General features: G+C 39.7%; 1 protein-coding gene across 4 annotated transcripts in view; it reads left to right on the top strand.

The window, feature by feature from the left end:
- The window catches only part of snx30 (sorting nexin family member 30), a 77,561-nt gene that overhangs the window by 47,597 nt on the left and 10,680 nt on the right, over positions 1-19,284 (top strand). For 3 of the 4 annotated variants that reach the window (XM_043715768.1, XM_043715760.1, XM_043715752.1), the window contains exons 8-9: positions 5,135-5,287; positions 9,318-14,781. In XM_043715768.1, coding sequence (XP_043571703.1) covers positions 5,135-5,287; positions 9,318-9,392 — 228 coding nt within the window. In that variant the 3' untranslated portion in view covers positions 9,393-14,781. Of the gene's footprint in view, positions 1-5,134; positions 5,288-9,317; positions 14,782-19,284 lie in introns of those variants that run through there. The other variant, XM_043715777.1, reaches the window with a different exon arrangement.

Below are 19,284 nucleotides of genomic sequence, written 5' to 3'. Positions count from 1 at the left end.
ATTTCTCCAGTTTCCTCATTTCCCCTCTCCCCACCTTGTCTCAGTCAAATCCCTCGAGCTCAGCACTGCCTTCCGAACCTGCAATCTTCTTCCTGACCTCTCCGCCCCCACCCCACTCTGGCCTATCACCCTCACCTTGACCTCCTTCCACCTATCGCATTTCCAATGCCCCTGCCCCCAAGTCCCTCCTCCCTATCTCTTACCTTAGCCTGCTTGGCACACCTTCCTCATTCCTGAAGAAGGGCTTATGCCCGAAACATCGATTCTCCTGTTCCTTGGATGTTGCCTGACCTGCTGTGCTTTTCCAGCAACACATTTCAGCTCTGTTCTGATACATTGCCTTGTGTGCTATTGAGTTACTGTGTTCTTGTTGTGGGGCAGGTTTGCTTCTATAGTATTGTTCTAACTCCCTGATGTCCTTTTTGGTTTGCTAATTGTGTTAATACAATTGTTCTTTGTTTTCCCCCTACTATACAGTTAACATTTTACTACGCTACATGCCAAGAACAATGTATGTCATCCAGGCAATTTTGACAAGTTTCTTCTAAATAACTCAATTGGGAAATTATAGATAGAGAACAGTGCAGCACAGACAGGTATCATTAACACTTCATTTGCCTTTAATAAAGGTGTGATTTTATTAGTCATACAGCATGGAAACAGACCCTTTGGGTCAACTCATCCATGCTGATCATATATCCCAATCTGACCTGGTCCCACTTATCAGTATTTGGTCTGTATTCCCCTCATCCTTCCTATTCATGATGTCTTTTTAAATGTTGTAATTGTACTGTCCTCCACCTACTTCTGGCAGTTTGTCCCATACACGCACTTCTGCATGAAGAAAAATTACCCCTCCAGCCCCTCTTCTAAATCTTTCCCCTCTCATCTTTAACCTATGTCCTGAACTTTGGGCACCCCTACCCTGGGAAAAAGACCTTGGCTATTCAGCTTAGCCATGCCCCTCATGATATTATGAACCTCCACAGGTTACTCCTCAGTCTCGACACACCAGGAAGAAAAAAGCCTGAGCTATTCAACATCTCCCTGTAGCTCAAACTCTAGTCCTGGCAACATCCTTGTAAACTTTCCTGTGCCATCTTCCGTTTAACAGCCTCATCCTTATAGTTTAGATCAGAGTGGTGCTGGAAAAGCACAGCAGGTCAGGCAGCATCAGAGGAGCAGGAAAATCAAAGTTTCAGGCAAAAGCCCTTCATCAGGAATGGAGGCAGAGGGCCTCCTGGGTGGAGAGAGAAATGGGGGGGAGCTGGGTAGAAGGTAACAAAGAGTACAATAGGTGAATGGGGGTGGGGATGGAGGTGATAGGTCAGAGGGGAGGGTGGAGTGGATAGGTGGGAAGGGAGATTGGCAGGTGGGACAGGTCATGAGGACAGGTGGAAGGTGGGAACTGAGATAAGGTGGGGAGAAGGGAAAAGAGGAAACTGGTGAAGTCCACTATGATGCCCTGGAGTTGGTGTTCCGAGGCATAAAATAAGGCATTTCTTCCTCCAGGCATCGGGTGGTGAAGGAGACCCAGGACCTGCATGTCCTCTGCAGAGTGGGAGGGAGATTGAAATGTTGGGCTACAGGGCGGTGGGGTTGATGTTCCCTGAAGCGCTCTGCTAGGTGGTGCCCAGTCTCCCCAATGTCGAGCCTGCATCAGGAGCAACGGATACAATAAATGATATTGCTGGATGTGCAGGTGAAACTTTGGATGTGGAAGGCTCCTTGGATGGTGGTGAGGGGGGAAATGGCGCAGGTTTTGCAATTCCTGCAGTGGCAGGGGAGGGTGCCAGATGGGGGGGGACCTGACCAGCCTGCCTTAAGTGTGTCATGCACATTTTCCAACTCCAATTTTCCAATGCCTAACTCATTGCCAATGATACAAAATCTCAGCATCTCTTCCCTAGCTTCCCACAAAGTACTGTGGAATGCCTGATAAGTCCCAGAGATTTAGCTACCCTTTTTGTATTTTAGCATCTCTTCTGTAATATGAACTCCTTTTCAAGACATCACTGCAAATCTTCTCAAAACTCGCTAACGTTGCTATTTCTCCAGGTTCCCTAGCTTCGTAGTCCTTCTCCACAGTAAATGCTAACATGAAATTTTTGTATCTCACTCATCTTCGGCTTTGCACATAGATGGCCACCTTGATCTTTAAAGGGTCCTGTTCTGTCCCTAGTTTCTCTTTTGCCCTTTAATGTATTTATAGAATCTCTTTGGATTGTCCTTAATCCTACTTGCCAAGGTTATTTCATGTCCCCTTTTTGGCCTCCTGATTTCCCTCTTCAGTATATGCCTGTTGCCGTTGTATGCTAAGGATTCACTCTATTCCACCTGTCTACGTCTGATTATGCTTGCTTTCTCTTGAGCTGAAAAATGTGTTGCTGGAAAAGCGCAGCAAGTCAGGCAGCATCCAAGGAGCAGGGGAATCGACGTTTCGGGCATAAGACCTGAAGAAGGGCTTATGCCTGAAACGTCGATTCTCCTGCTCCTTGGATGCTGCCTGACCTGTGCTTTTCCAGCAACACATTTTTCAGCTCTGATCTCCAGCATCTGCAGTCCTCACTTTCTCCTAGTTGCTTTTTCTTGACCAGAGCCTCCATTTCTCTTGTCATCCAGCCTTTCCCTTCAGTCTAACTGGCACCTTGTCTGTGAACACTGTCTCATTTTTGAAGGCTTCCCACTTCCCAACTTCCCTTCACCTGTGAATAACCTCCCTCAATCAACTTTACAATGTTTCTCCCAATACTGTTAAAATTGGTCCTCCTTCAACTTGCACTTTAACTTCTTGATCATTAACTTTTCTATAGCTATTTTAAAACTAATAGAATAATATCACCACCCCCAAGTATTGCACCACAGACACTGCAGTCACTTTCCTGCCTTATTTCCCAACGGAAGGTCTCTAAGAATTACATCCATATTTGAATGGAAGTTTTCTTGTATACACTTACCCAATTCTTCCCCATCCAAGCCTTTAACACCGTCCCAGTCTTTTTGAAAAGTTTAAAATCTCCTACCGTTGCATATTTGCTTCTCAATTTCTTGCTGACTATTTCTCATTTCCAGCCAAATAACTTCACTGCATGATTTCCCAGGAATATACTCCCTAAGTGCAGCTACAACGTTATAACTAATCAAAACACTGCCACCACCTCCTCTCTTGCCTTCCTTTCTGTTCTTCCTATAGTGTCTGTACCCTGAACATTAAGCTGTCAGTCTGGTCTGTCCATGAGCCATGTTTCTGTAATAGCTGATATCCCAGTCCCATATTCCCAACCTTGCCCTATCAGGCCTCCTGCATTGAAATAAATGCATGGTAATTTCTCAGTCTTACCTTGTTCTCTCCCAAGCTGTTCTGACTTCACTATTAGACTTGCTTCCCTTATTGACTGTGTACCAGTCTCAGCCTTAACTTTTCTCCTATTGCTTTGGGTCCTCCCAGCAATAGTTTAAAGCCTCCAAAGTGGCTCTAAAAATCTCCCTGCCAGGGTATTAGTCCCCATCCAATTAAGGTGGAACCCACCCTTCTTAAAAAGGTCTTTTCTCCCTCTGAAAAGATTCTAATGATCTTGAAATGTAAATTCTCGTCTCCTACACAAAGTGCTCAGCCACACATTCATCTGCTCTGTCTTCATATTTTTATTCTCAATAACATGTGGCACTGATTTAGTAATAGTCCAGATATTACTACCCTCAGACCTACATTTTAACCTATCTAGTTTTCTATATTCTCTCAGGGCCTCATCCCTTTCCCTAACCATATCATTGGTGCCAACGCAATGGCATTCTGGTTGCTTTCCATTAAGAATATTCTGTGCTGTTTCTGAGACATCCTTGACTTCAGTGCCAGGGAGGCAATCCACCATTCTGATGTCTTACTGACACAGAGAAGCTTCTGTTTGTGCCCCAGACGAGAGTGTGTTATTAAATAGACTGCTTGGGACTTGACGTACCCCTCATTTATAGTAGAGCCAATCACAGTACCAGAAACCTGGCTGTTAGTCTACCATCTACCTGACCTGTATCTGTAGTGTCTCCAACTTCTGGAAACTGCCATCCATCCTCCCCCTTTGCTCTTGTCAGTTCCTCGTTGCCTCTAATTGCTGCTCCAACTGATCAATGCAGTACGATTGGATTTGCAACTAAACACACTTCCTGTAAACTTGTTGATAGAAGCTGGCTTTTGTGGAAAGCATGTGTTGGTCTGTAACCTAAATTAGAATATCAACATTGTGGCCAAGCCTAACTTCCCATGATGTACAGTTTCCCAGGAGTTTTGCAGATGAACTTCTGAATGAGCAGTTTCCAACAGCCTTCTGTTCTGACTTGTTTGTTTTTCAAATGTATTGCTGACTGTGACTCCTTCAATAAAAGAAGCAAATCACACTTCATAATTGGAAAGATCCCACTGTATTTAAACATAATTTTGAGAAGTTTTTATTTTTGGTGGGTGTGATGGAGATGGAAAGGCACAAGTTGGAAACTTCCATTTGTACTGTAAAGACCAAATCAATGTAACATAATATCAAAGGACGAGTGACTGAATTCAGTAAGTTTAAATGGTCAACCTTGCAGTAATACAGTAACTATTGTATGATTTGAAAATGTTAACTTCATTAATTTCCTGCAACTGGATTTTCCTTTGCAGGGCTAATGTTTTGGTTTAATCTTTGTCCTACCTGCATTGTGTTGTTTGTTCTGTTCTAGTCTCTGCCATTCACCTCTCCACTCCATCCAACTGCTGGCTATACGGAAACCTGACTCTCTGAAGTGATATTTAACCTAACATGGTCTAATTCAATATTATGCTGGTAGTTCTTCTATAACATTATTGCATTCTTGTGCAACCCCGTATTATAGAAAAAAAACCATGCTTTAGAAACAGTACTTAGTGTTGGTATGTAATCATGTTGCAGCCATCACACGTTTCAAAAGTTTGCACTTTAGAAACAGTGACCCAATTTGTCAATTGCCTTACAGCAAATTTGTCTTGACAAAACACACTACAGCAGAACGGCCTGTAATCACCTTTTTTTTTTTTTGTTGGCTTATTAATCTTTTGTCTACCCTGCTAAACTGTAGGAAGCAATTATGTAGTAAATCGGGTGATTTTTTTTTTCTCTGAAAGACGCCAACAAGTGTTGAAAAGTGCCAGGACCGTGTGGAATGCTTCAATGCTGATCTGAAGGCAGACTGGGATCGGTGGCAAAGCAACAAGAGACAGGACTTTCGACAGCTGTTGATGGGAATGGCTGACAAGAACATCCAGTATTATGAGAAGGTATAATTTTACTGCACTGACTAGTTGACACATCTGTTAACCCACAATACCCAATCTACCCTATGGATGCTTCTCATTTCTCTGCTCTCTCTACTGGCGTTGTAAGGCACACTGTCTATCGTAACATGATAGAGTTTGGCTAAGGTGAGCTAATCATTGTTCTGGGTATCTTCATGCTTTCCAGTTTCTTCTGCATCTAAGAGGTACCCTTAATGACATTCCAGTAACTACTGATTCTTTGAATAATTCTTCAGGCAGCCTTCAAATTATACCTTGGCTGTGTTTGTTTTTGGTTTTTGTTATGCTTCTTTACACAGGGTTGTGGAAATCTAGAACTTTGTGCCTTGATGGTGGGCTGGCTCGTGGGAGATGAGCGGAGTTATTCAGTGCAGAACCGAGCACTTCTTGCTCTTAGAGTATTAGAGATGTACAGCATGGAAATACCCTTTGGTCCAACCTAGCCACGCCGTCCAGATATCCCAACCCAATCTAGTCCCACATGCCAGCACCTGGCCCATATCCCTTCAAACCCTTCCTATTCATATACCCATCCAAATGCCTCTTAAATGTTGCAATTGTACCAGCCTCCTCCACATCCTTTGGCAGCTCATTCCATGCACGAACCACACTCTGTGTGAAAAGGTTGTTCCTTGGGTCTCTTTTATATCTTTCCCCTCTCACTCTAAACTTGTGCCCTCTAGTTCTGGACTCCCCGATCCCAGGGAAGAGACTGTGTCTATTTATCCTATCCATGCCCCTCAATTTTGTAAACCTCTATAAAGTCACCTCTCAGCCTCCGACACTCCAGGGAAAACAGCCTCAGCCTGTTCAGCCTTTCCTTTATAGCTCAAATCCTCCAACCCTGGCAACATCCTTGTAAATCTTTTCTGAACCCTTTCAAGTTTCTCAACATCTTTCCAATAGGAAGGAGACCAGAATTGCATGCAATATTCCAACAGTGGCCTAACCAAAGTCCTGTACAGCCGCAACATGACCTCCCAACTCCTGTACTCCATTCTCTGACCAATAAAGGAAAGCATACCAAATGCTGCCTTCACTATCCTATCTACTGTGACTTCACTTTCAAGGAGCTATGAACCTGTACTCCAAGGTCTCTTTGTTGAGCAACACTCCCTAGGACCCCACCATTAAGTGTATAAGTCCTGCTAAGATTTGCTTTCCCAAAATACAGCACCTATCATTTATCTGAATTAAACTCCATCTGCCACTTCTCAGCACATTGGCCCAACTGGTCCAGATCCTGTTGCAATCTGAGGTAATATGCTTCGCTGTCCACTACACCTGCAATTTTGGGGTCATCTGCAAACTTGCTAATTGTACCTGTTGTGCTCGTATCCAAATCATTTATGTAAATGACCAAAATGTAGAGGACCCAGCATTGATCCTTGTGGCACTCCACTGGTCACAGGCCTCCAGTCTGAAAAACAACCCTCCACCACAACCTCTGTCTTCTACCTTTGAGCCAGTTCTGTCTCCAAATGGCTAGTCCTCCCTATATTCCATGAGATCTAACCTTGCTAATCCGTCTCCCATGGAGAACCTTGTCGAACACCTTACTGGAGTCCATATAGATCACATCCACTGCTCTACCCTCATCAATCATCTTTGTTACTTCAAAAAACTCAATCAAGTTTGTGCGTGGGAAATCATGTCTCACAAAGCCATGTTGACTATCCCTAATCAGTCCTTGCCTTTCCAAATACATGTACATCCTGTCCCTCAGGATTCCCTCCAACAACTTGCCCACCACTGAGGTCAAGCTCACCGGTCTATAGTTCCCTGGCTTGTCTTTACCGCCCTTTCTTAAACAGTGATACCACGTTTGCTAACCTCCAGTCTTCCGGCACAAATATCTCAGCAAGAGGTCCAGCAATCGCTTCTCTAGCTTCCCATAGAGTTCTCGGGTACACCTGATCAGGTCCTGGGGATTTATCCACCTTTTTAACCGTTTCAAGACATCCAGCACTTCCTCCTCTGTAATCTGGACATTTTGCAAGATGTCGCCATCTATTTCCCTAGATTCTATATCTCCCATATCCTTTTCCACAGTAAATACTGATGCAAAATATTCATTTAGTATCTCCCCCATTTTTGTGGCTCCACACAAAGGCCACCTTGCTGATCTTTGAGGGGCCCTACAGGTCATTCTAGTATAACGTGCATTTTGTTAACAAGGATGGGCTATTATATAGTTGACGAATTGCAGATGTTGTTTGGATAATGCAAACATTTTACTGAACGGGTAAAGCTATTTTCTAAGTGGCTATCCATAGTGTGACTTGTACCCACAGTTTTATGGCTGTCCTGTTCCTTTAATAGTTACTGTATCACCTAGGCTGTTAGTGGGAGACTGTCACTTAATGTTGAGGGGAAGACTGAATTCTGCCTTGTTGGAGGTAGCCATTACATGGCATGATTAATTGACTGGATGTTGTGCAGGTGGTCTTGTGTCTAAACATGGGTTGCTTCATTATGAGGATTTGCCATTGGTTTTGAACATTGTATAATCATCAGAACATCCTCAATTCTTACCTTATGACTAAGGAAAGGTAATTGATGAACATCTGAAAATGTTTGGGCCTGTAACTCTACTGAAACTCCTGCAGTGATGTCTTTGGGTTGAGATGTTCAAAACTTCATCTGTCTTCCTTTTGTGCTCAGCATGACTTCAAGTTGGTGGTGCTGGTCACTACATCCCATCAATCTTCATGCTACCCAAGTTTCTTTTGAATTCAGTGTTTCTAGGTCTCCTTTGCCATTCTGTCAACTGCGTTAATGTTAAAGTTGCGCACATTTTATTTTGTCCATGTTTGTAATGAGTTCAGGAGTTGAGTGGTCTTAGCAGAGTTTGGAATCCTGAGTGCTCCAGTCACTAAAAGATGGAAAAATATGCAGTATGGAAAATTAACGCTGTTAGGGAAACTGTGGCGAAGTAGAGATGAGGCATGTCTGATAAGCCATGATCCTGTGGAGTTGCAGAGCAGGCTGGAGAGGGCAAATGACCTACACTTCTTTCCACTTCTTATGGTCTTGTAGGAAATGAAATTTTTAATTAATGCATTAGTTCAATGTGCAATTAAAATGCTTCATTCAGTTTCTAACCTGTTTTTGTCTCATTAACCCAAACTAGTTCTTTGCTCCAGGTCAGATGCTTTGATTTTGTGAAAGGTTTGTCAACCAGTTTGAAAAAATGTTCTTTAGCCATGGAGTGTGTAAAACTCCATGTTTTGGTGTTCCAAATTTAATTGAAGTGAAGTATCTTCCTAAGAGATTAGTTCCACAGTTGCAGAGTTTATTATATCAATAGTAAAACCATGTCAGAATTTGCATAATACAATGTCCTATAACTAGTGACCTTCACTTCATCGATTTTAATACTTCATAGAAAATCCCTTGCATTAAATCGTTCACCATTGGCAACTGTTGATCTGTCTAGTCCCCAAACTGAGTTTCCCTCCTTTTTAAATCTTTTGTAACTCCTTTTTAAGACATTTGCTTGAAATCTACCACTTGGACCAAGCTTTTAGTCATCTATCCTAACACTTCCTTGAGTTTTTTGTTTTTGAGAGATCTTGGGCAGTTTGTTACATTAAAGGCATTGTATAAATGTCCTTTTTTTCCTTTTTCGAAAGGCATCTAACCTCCATTTGCTGATCAATTTTATGCTAATTGGCCAAAACTCATTTTCACAAAACATTTTTTTCTGTAGCAAATTAAAAATGGAATGCATTGTTTGAAGGGAAGCAAATTCAATACTTATTTTAAAAATTGATAATTCTAAAATGAAAAATTCCAAGACTGTTGGGTAGAAACTGGGGAGTGGGATTAATTGGATAGCTCTGGAAAGAACTGGCAAAAGGATGCATCAATGGCAACCTTCAGATTTTGCGCTACTTGAGAAACTTCTTTCTCAAATATTTTAATGTTAATTGCACTGACTTGTTTTTAATTTTGGATTTATTATTCCCATTATTGCTAAGATTTTAAATGTTTATCTTTTGATTTGCAGTGTCTTGCAGCATGGGAGTCTGTTATTCCACTCTTACAAGAGAAGCCGGAAGTTACAAGTGAAGGCCACTCATAGCTTCTGCTTTCATGTTGCCCACTGGCTCTTTTCCTCTTCACTTGCCCAGTTCAGAGTACTGGAATATTGCACTTTGGGGGAGTTGGGAGTAAACAACATAGACAATTTTATATATAGCTGTACATCAATTGCACATTGTGCAAGGACACTAATTGTCTGCAGAAGGTGTGCTCTCTTCAGTGAAGGATTTGTTTGTTTCATCCACGTGTTGTCTAACAGCTCACTTTCAGCAGTCGGAGTACTGGCCACTTAATTGTGAAGGATACAAAGGCACTCTTTTTTTTTTTTCTTTTTGCCTGATTGACATGGTTGATTGTGCTCCTCCATGTGTTGTAGTTTTTTAAAGTTGTTACACCTAAACAGTCTTTGACACTTTTCAAACTACTTTTGATAGATGCCTTGAAGCATCCTATTTAACCAATTGCGTGCACTTGGATGTGGAGGAGTTTTTCACTTGAGGGGTTTCGTGAGATTGGAGCAAGCCTGTATAGAAAAAAGCTTTAAGCATTAATTTAGTGATTGAAGATGTTAATGCCTCAGACAAAAGGGAAGGAAATGAAGCATACTTGACATGTAAATTCCTTATTTAAATCTTTCTAGTAGTCACACTCAATATTTTGAAGTCTTTGTTCCCTTGTGCACGTTGGAGACCATGGTATCAGAGTGCTAAATAATCCAGAGTCCGTTGCAGCACCGTATTGGTGAAGGCTTTTCTGACCAGCATTAATTGAACATTGACAGCATTCCTTTTTTAAAAAATCACTGAATCAATTTGTAGAGTACTGTATCCTCCATTCATCATGAAACCATTGTCTAGTTTGTGTATTTTCCTATTCCTGAATTTTGCCAATTTTTATTTTTACTTTTTGTACAATTTGACATCCTTGATGTACTATCTATATAGTGTTTAGTCTGTAAAAATGAAGTCAGTTTATAAAATCATGCCCTTTGATAAATGCTTTCAGGGCAAGGTAAGAGGCGACCTGATCACCCTGTCCTTGTTGAGACCTGTGTGTGAGAATTAAGTGAGTATTCCCAGATATTTAGTTAAAAAGGACGAGATATTAGGTATCAGATCACCCAGGGAACAAACAATAACTGAATTGAGTGTATACAAAGTGCCTTTGTTGCATGAAATATTTTGTATAAGCTAATTTATTTACTTTTGAGCAACCCTAGCTGCTTTGTTTCTGTGACTACAATACACTAAACTCTTGAAAATAGGGAAAGTTGCATGGTTATATTGATGCTTTCGTGCCTGCTGTAGGAGGTTTAGTTTATTTTTTTTCCTGTAAGCCTTTTGAGTATAATATCTTTAAAAGAACAAGCAAGTTACTAAACAATTTTTTAAAATCCTTGATTTTGCTCTTGGTGACATCAAGCAGAATTAAGACGAGTGGTAGATTTGGGTAGTGGGGGGGAGCTCATATTTGATCATGCCCCTGATGTAATTGTGCACTCATTTTATTCAGAAGACTAAATAGGCATCTGAAGCTCTAGCTTGGTTAGCTGCATTTTGTAGAAGTTGCTTTCTACCATAGACCTGGAAGTAGAATTGTTGAAAACTTAGTCCACAAAATTAAAGCTAACCAAAAAGATAATTTAAAGTATTCTTTCTGCCCTGGCAACTTCTAAAATGGATGGAGCTGAGACATGTTTTTCTTTGAACAGTTCAGTGCATTAAACTGAATGCTGAAGTGATGGGGACTTTCTTTTTGTGTTGATATCATTTAATGGGTTTGTCAATTTATCAGCCCAATTTAAATTGAAATGTTTCTACTTGGTGAATTTTATTTAAAACTGCATGAATTCTTCCAATTCCATGCATAAGTTCTCCTGTCCAAAACACTCCACCAGCCTGTCCACCATCACCACAAACCTTTTGTAAGAGTTGGCTGGGGAGAAAAGTTGCTTCAAAAGCATCAGTTAACATTCATGACTTCAGGGAAATTTTTTTATTCAGATGAGCAACGTCATTGCTGTCAGGGTAACTGTTTTGGTGGCATGTTTGTAAATCACAAGATGTATTAATCTGGTTTTAAAAAAATACTTCTTCTGAACCTGAAAATGGGTTACCCTGTATTACGTGGTGTAATTTTACTTTGTGCCAAAACTTTAATGCATTTTCACAAGGAAGTTAGGAATATTCTGAAGATGCCTGGGTAGGCAGTGATCAAGCAAAAACAGCCTTTCAGCAAGTTAGCATGGAGCAAATAAAACACTGGAAGCCATTTGAAATGGCATAAGCAGTATGGACAAGTAGCATTGCATGTGGTGCTTTGAAATATTCATTCTCATTGGTTTTGTCTGCTGCTAACTTCTGGAATGTGCTAGGGTTGTAATAAAACTGTATTGCCCTAAGTTACTACTGGGGTTGCAAAGGTACATTTTTTGTCCATCAAAGAACAAATTCTAGTGCAGTGTTCAATACTGACAAGCTTGCATAGTGTGCAGTTCACTAACTCATGGCATGGCTTGGCTTGTTGGCACAAATGGTGAGGAGAAGGTCTTGTTTCATGGTATTAAAATGTACCTATGCATTCAAAGAGCTCTAATATTCTGGATCATTACAGTTTTTTTATAACAATTGCTAGAAATTAGGCATTCAATATTTTGTTTAACTGCATCTATATTGAAGCTTCTAATTGATCTTCGGTTAATTGAAGTGATTAATGATCCTCTTTTTGTTGAGGATACGTGGATTTGCTTACTGTGAATTATAAAGCATGAAGCTTTGAAATAAATCATTGAAGGAGTTAAAACTTAGTAAAATCAGTGTGGATTATGGAATATTGTACTCTTTCCCTAACAGAAGTTTGGTGCTATGCTAATGCCAACAGTTCTTGTCATCCAACTTGTACCTGTGGAGTTTTTGAACAATATTGAATAAACACTTGAGTATACTGTTTGCATTCAAAATTTGTACTGTTGTTGTTGTTCAGAGCAGAATCAGAAGGGATTTAAACTAACTTTAGATGCATAGGCACTAATTCAGTCCATCTTGTGGACTGTTGTGAATTTTAAAGCAGGGTGAAACTTAAGACCTCAGCTCTTATGAATGATTAAAGCAGCCAGCAAATTGACCCTTGTGAATGAGGATCAATTGCCCAATACCAACAGGAGCATTCGCAATCACGGAGTCACTTGTATAATTCTCAGATTATTCTATAATGTATATTTCCAAATTTATTTTGGGGGTTTGGGATTGGTGTGCAATGGTGCAAATCTAGGTATAGGTGTTCAATGGTTGCATTGCATATCTTTTAAGCTGTTCCAACTCTATTTGAAAGGAACATCTTTATCTATGGATTTAGGATATCCCTCTATTAGGCTCCTACTAACTGGTTTTTTGTAAAATTCAATCTTGATGTGGGTGCTTCCCATAACCAAACCTTAAGTTGAATGGGCCATTCAGTCAATGACACTACGTGTCAAGAGTCACATGTATGGTACACCAGATAAATTCCCTTCAGTAAGGGAAATGAGTAAGCCAATGGATTTTGACAAGAATTGATAGTTTGTTTACTGAATTCAATTTCTTATCTTAAAACTAAATTCCATCAGCAACTGTGTTGGTATTTCAGCCATTGCCCTCAGGATTGTTTTTGTCTTTCGGTTACCCAGTCCAGTAACCTCGCCACTGTCACTATCAAACTTGTGTTCTCTTTCCAGACAGTGCTACTGTAGTCCCTCTGCTCATTTATCTGTCTAATAGAACCTGCTGCTGGTCAATTTTCTCCTGTGCAGAAAAGTGTTACTTAAAATTAATCTGCACAGAACTTTGTGTTGTCTACAACTGTCAAAGTTGGTGACTGGTTGTCATTGAGGAAGTTGATTATTATTCAGAAATTACCGACAAAGTGAATTGTTGCTAATGCTTTTAATCTTGCATTCATTGTCAAAAATAGCAAATGTAAAACTCTTGACTAACTTGCCAATTTATTGCTTATGGTTGTCAATCAACACTTAAGTTATGTACAGGTGGTTATGTATTAACATGGTTTTAACGATTGGCAAATTGTTTCTAAAGTGCAAACTTTTTAAAACATTTGTTTGAGACATGATTACATCGCCAACACTTAAGTGCTGTTTCTGAAGTGTGATACTTTTTTCCTCTAATGCACAGTCGCACAAGAATGCAACCATCATATCTTAGAAGAACTACATTGCAACAATTTGATCATCAAATCAGCATGTCCCTTCAGTATGTGCTGGGCAAAGTACAGATCAACCAATCAACTTGCAAAATTCAAAACTAAATGTCTGCTTTCTGTGACTTAAGAATGGGTAGCACTTGAACAATCCTGAGTAAGCTAATAGTTGCACTATCAATTGAGCTCATTTACACTTGCTCGAAGTGACATATACACAAGCATCCATTGTCTGCAAACAAATTGTGTATCAGTTTTTTTCATTGAATTACTTATGAACTTGAAGTTTCCATTGCTTTCTCCATGGCAATTTGTCTTGTGTGCAGAGTCGACTTGCCAACCAAATAACCACGTTATAAACTGTCCTTTCCTCCTTTTGATTGGAACAAGTGTGTTTATTTAAACTCGAAAGATGGACTTCCTAATCCAATATATGAATTGAACTCTGCAACGGTTGTAAGGAATTAGTCAGATGTTATAAACTCAACAGGAAACAAAGCAAGGCATGTCAAGTTTATTGTTCTGAAATCAATTTGGGTAAAAACGTCCGGTTAATAAAGCTCCTGAAAACAACAAAAGCACTCGATCAGCACACACATCAACCACTTAAAGTAGGTAGGTTTGACCAAATATGAAGCTGGGGGTGAGGAGGGGAAGAAAGCAGAAAAGTTCAGTTTGTGGCTAATGGTTTGTTCCAGTTGCAGGATTTGTAAACTTCTGGCTACAAGATTCATGTCTTGTTTTCCTTCTGGTAGCATTACTATGGAAACTGAAGCTTTCCTGTAGAATTATACCTGCTTTTGGAGATGTAAACATTGAAAGCTCATCAGCCCACAGCTTGACTTTGAGTGGAGAGTCAGACAGTGAGCAGCTTTCCGTCACTTATTTTGCTTCTGCTGGTCCCAATATTTCAATAAAACTATTGGTCTCAGTCTGATAGTTAGAAGTTATAACCCAACCCCCCCTTCCCCAAATGTTGCAAAAGGTGGCTTTGATTAACTCCCTTCTGCACAGTTTATCCTATCCATGGTTTTATGTCCCAACACAATCTCCAATATAGTGGTTTTATTTTCATCTCCTGTTTCTAACTGAATTTCAGTTGCTGACTTGATGCTGCTTTTAGTAGTATAGGAAGTGGTCTTCTGCATCTCTGATTTATTGTCTCAGTTGAAGTCTGTTTTTTGGAGACAGGATCTATGCAATGTTGCAAGTTGGCAATTGTCATAAGTTAGTATCCCTTTGTTTTTTGGGAGATGTCCTTTCTCAACGTGTCACTGCCTTCATTCAAAATTTGAAATAAAAATTTGATATTGCACATCTTGACAGTACCTTTTGCCAGTAGTATAATTGTGTGATGGTTTGGGAATTTCAGGTGGTCTTGCGTTTGTCCTGTTTGAGTAAGACAAACTCTTTTCAACTAGTTTTAATGCATGTAAATGCATCATATTGTAAGCTCAGCTAATTTAAAATGTTTTCTGTATAATTCTCATTGCAGTTCAGATTACTCAGTGCAGGTCGAACAGCAGAATTGCACCTAACACTGGACATAATATTAGAGGCTTGCAACAGACAGCATGAGTCTGGGAATGTTGGCACAGTGGTTAGCACTGCTGCCTCACAGCGCCAGAGACCCGGGTTCAATTCCCGCCTCGGGCGACTGTGTGGAGTTTGCACATTCTCCCCGAGTCTGCTTGGGTTTCCTCCGGGTGCTCCGGTTTCCTCCCACAATCCAAAAATGTGCAGGTTAGGTGAATTGACCATGCTAAATTGCCCGTAGTGTTAAGTGAAGGGGTAAATGAAATGGGTCTGGATGGGTTACGCTTCGGCGGGTCGGTGTGGACTTGTTGGGCCGAAGGGCCTGTTTCCACACTAAGCAATCTAATCTAATCTTAAAAAAAAAAAACTGCTTTATGATGTGGAGGTTCCAATGTTGAACTGAGATGGACAAAGTTTTTAAAAACCACACAAAACCAGGTTATAGTCAAACAGGTTTAGTTGGAAGTTCAAGCCTTCAGAGTGCTGCTCCTTCATCAGGAAACTAATGGGGCAGGATCGTAAGACATACTAATGAACTGAAACCTGCAACCCATTCTAAAAGATGAAAGATTTAACAACAATCTAGGTTTGTTCAATATATTGCTGTAATTGCATGACACTGATCTTTTGCTATAAATTGTCTTATGAGCCTGCCCCATGAGTTACCTGCTTAAGGAACAGTGCTCTGAAACTAGTATTCCCAAATAAATTTGTTGGACTATAACCTGGTGTTGTGATTTTTAACTGTTTGTGTTTCACTAGTCACTGGGCCATACAATCTGCCAATTTCAGTGCTTGTAATGCCCAGGTATGCAGACTATATCACGTTCTGGTATGAATGCCATACATCCTAATTGGCAGATGGCATTAAACAACATGTTCTGTTGACCATTTGCATGAAGCAACATGCTGATTATGCTCAACCAGCCTATGCTTGTACCATTTGCACTGACAGCACTGTCCAACATTACATGTGACTTCATTAATTGTTCCAGAAGCCAACTTAAGGTCGTATATTTATTCATGCTGGAAGCATCAATTTTAATGTTAAATATTACATTAACAACTGGTGTATTGCACTTTTTGGTAGTCTCCATACATCTGTCCCACTCCAGTGCTGCATTCTCACAGGGTTCACCCCATATGACGCTCCAACCTGTTTGGAGAAACTCCTACAATGATACTCTGACCAATAAGTCCACTGGCCTGCTCAGAATGAAGTTTGACCGTTCACTTTCACTTTCTACTGCTTCTTCATGTCTAGTATCTCATAGGCACTCAAATAGGCAGACTGTATCCAACAGCATGTTCTGGTATATTGGCCATACATTCCAACAACTGACTCAACAACTCAGCACCTTTTTCTGCTATACAGAGTACTGATGTTTATTTTTTTTCAGGACTGGTTTCTTGTGTGCAAAGTGAAACTTAGCTTTGTAACAAGACTTGAAAGTAGTAACAAAATGAAAGTGGTTTTATTTTTGATTATATGTGGATGAGAAGGGCATTTGTCCATTTCAAGCCTATTCAGCTCATTGCAATATCCAACTGTAATCCCAGATTGAGATGTGGACATACTTCAATTTAATCCTTTACATTGTTTCTCATTTTTAGTCATGCATCTGAAATCCTGGTTGAATGTGCTAATCTGGTTTGTGTTCGTCAACATGTCAGATTTCTTTTGAAGACTTGTAAGTGAGCACTTAAGCAAAAAAAACCCCTTCTTTTACAACCTTAGTAGTTTGGAAAATATTCCTAATCCTGAAACCTGTATAATTGGGGAAAAAAAACAAATCGTGTTTTGATGGGATTTATGCAGTCTACTCAATCATTAGTCCAAGTCTTCAAAGTAACCATATCAATAATGCTGCCATGTCCTCCTTCCTTGATGAAGGAATTTAAATTGAGACCTTTTCCAGCGAATGACTGAACTTGTTTTGAGCAATTATTTCTAGGTTTGTCAGCCTATCATTTGACGCACAATATCTGCTCCTTTTCCAGAATGTTGTTGAACTTAAATGCTGGCTTGTGCTCTTTTTTTTTAAAGGTAGTTGAAGGGTAGAGCATAAATGTGTCGAATTGTTCAAAGGATTTATAAGAAATCTTTGGAAAATTATTTACAATTATAATTTCTAATCTCCAGTTCCAGTGCAATTTCAATCATGGTACTAATTGAGCTTTTATTTTCCACATTCTATTTAATAGATTTTAAAATGATTTTGAAGCTTGTCCACAGCCCTAACACTAAAGTGATCAACCTAACTGTAAGGTACTCATTCTTTGTGGTTAATTGGAAGCTGTTGCCTTTGTGTAGACTTGCTGCTCTTATTGGGAAGGTTTGCAGATTTTTAAAATGATTTGGATTTTGTTTTGCATCTGTACTAGATCACTCTGTCTTCCAGTTGTAGTGAAGTTGTTCTACTGTAATAATGAGCTTTGAACCCAAGTAAAGTGCTTGAAAGAACATTGCCTGTATTTGCATTTTTGACTCCATCTTCGTGGCTACCTATGAGATTCATGTGTAATGTATGTAAAGATGTTTACAATATTATCAAGGTAATAGTATACAGATGGTGTTCTGATGCATTTATCTTCATGGGTTTTTAAACATTTGGACCAATAAATTTGTACTTGAATGCAACATGGTATTGTTTTCTGAGTAGCAGTGTCAACTGCAAACTTTGGAGCCACTGACTTTGAAACAAAACTTTATTTCAATGTTCTGTCTCATTCTCTTCACACCTGTCCTTTTTTAAAAAGTTTTTACTTCAACTCTCTCATTTTATTAATGCATCTGTGGAAATAATCTCGTTGAACGTGGTAATCCAGTTTGCCAACATGTGCCAAATTTCTTTGGAAGACTCATAATTGGGCCCCCGATGTTGAAAGTATCCTCTTACAATTTTAGATGTTTTAAGAATTCTTTTGTGAAATCTTTTTTTTTTTTTTTTTTTGAAGAAAAGTGCTTTGGTTGGTTTTCACACAATCATGAGACTAAGCTTTAGAGTTAATCATAAGATTGTGGCTATCATATTCTACCTTGATTGATTGTGTGATGGATTTACTGAAGGAATTAAATTGTGATACTTCTAGAAAAGGACCAAACTTGTATGCCACTATTGAAGTGGAGGAAAATATTAAAATTTGCATTTATATTTTGTTCACACTTTAGAACGTCAAACATTGTGGTTAAATAGCAAAACTAGGTTAATGGGCTGAGTTTTCTTAAAATGGTAATTCAGCAGATATGCACGTTATTGGTAACACTAACACGTTCCTTAATTTGAGAATCTAGGTTTTTGAGTAAACCGGTTTGCTGAGAGCATTCCAGAGGGAAGTTCTGATTTGGCCATTCTGTGGAGTAGAATTGCACGTTAGCCAGACCAGTTAGGGACAGCACCTTTCCTTTTCTAAAGGATATTCGTGAACCAGATGGGCTTGTGCAAGAATACACCCAATTTTTTTAATATATAAATTTCAGGTTCGCTTAATTTATCTTCCCCAGTTGCTGTTTGGGCTTTGAACAGGTCATTAGTCCCATTATATAATCCTTGTATTATCAATACCTCTTAAGTATTTGTTCCCATGTGCCTTTCATTTTGAGAATAAAATATTAGCCAAATTGATACACTGATGAATAATTAAACTTCTGTTTGTGTATGACCTTTTTATAAACCACCTGATGATGAAGGGCTTTTGCCTGAAACACCAATTCTCCTCCTCTGCTGTTGCCTGACCTGTGCTTTTCCAGCACCACACTCTTGACTCCAATCTCCAGCATTTGCAGTTTCCTCTTTCACCTTTATAAACTACCTGTAAATCAAGCAGCTGTCTGAAATGACATATTCCTAGTTTGTTCACTTGAATTAAAAGTGACAGTTCCTTGTCAATGCAATGGACTCAAAAGGAAGGTTGTGGCAGGTTTTCTTACAGCATAAACTGCTGTACTTAAAGTTGCTATTGTAGTTTTTGTGTTCACATTAAAAGCTACTTCACTTTAACAATTAGACTTCATTGTGGAAGACCGTTCAGATGAAGGATTGCAGAGCTTTTAGAATGGTGCTAAGGGTGAAAGAGATCCTTTTACAAATAGGAGGAAAGTAAAAAAAGGGTTGTTTCTTTAACATGCAGGGTGTGCACATTTCTGTCCAAGATTGAGCAGCTTATTAGTCATTTGTAGCTTTCATTATGTAGCATTGCCATTA

The sequence above is a fragment of the Chiloscyllium plagiosum genome, chromosome 2, assembly GCF_004010195.1.
Source record: "Chiloscyllium plagiosum isolate BGI_BamShark_2017 chromosome 2, ASM401019v2, whole genome shotgun sequence".
In the NCBI taxonomy this organism is placed as follows: domain Eukaryota; kingdom Metazoa; phylum Chordata; class Chondrichthyes; order Orectolobiformes; family Hemiscylliidae; genus Chiloscyllium; species Chiloscyllium plagiosum.
The sequence above is the reverse complement of the archived record's forward strand: the minus strand, read 5'-3'. Positions and strand labels throughout refer to the sequence as shown.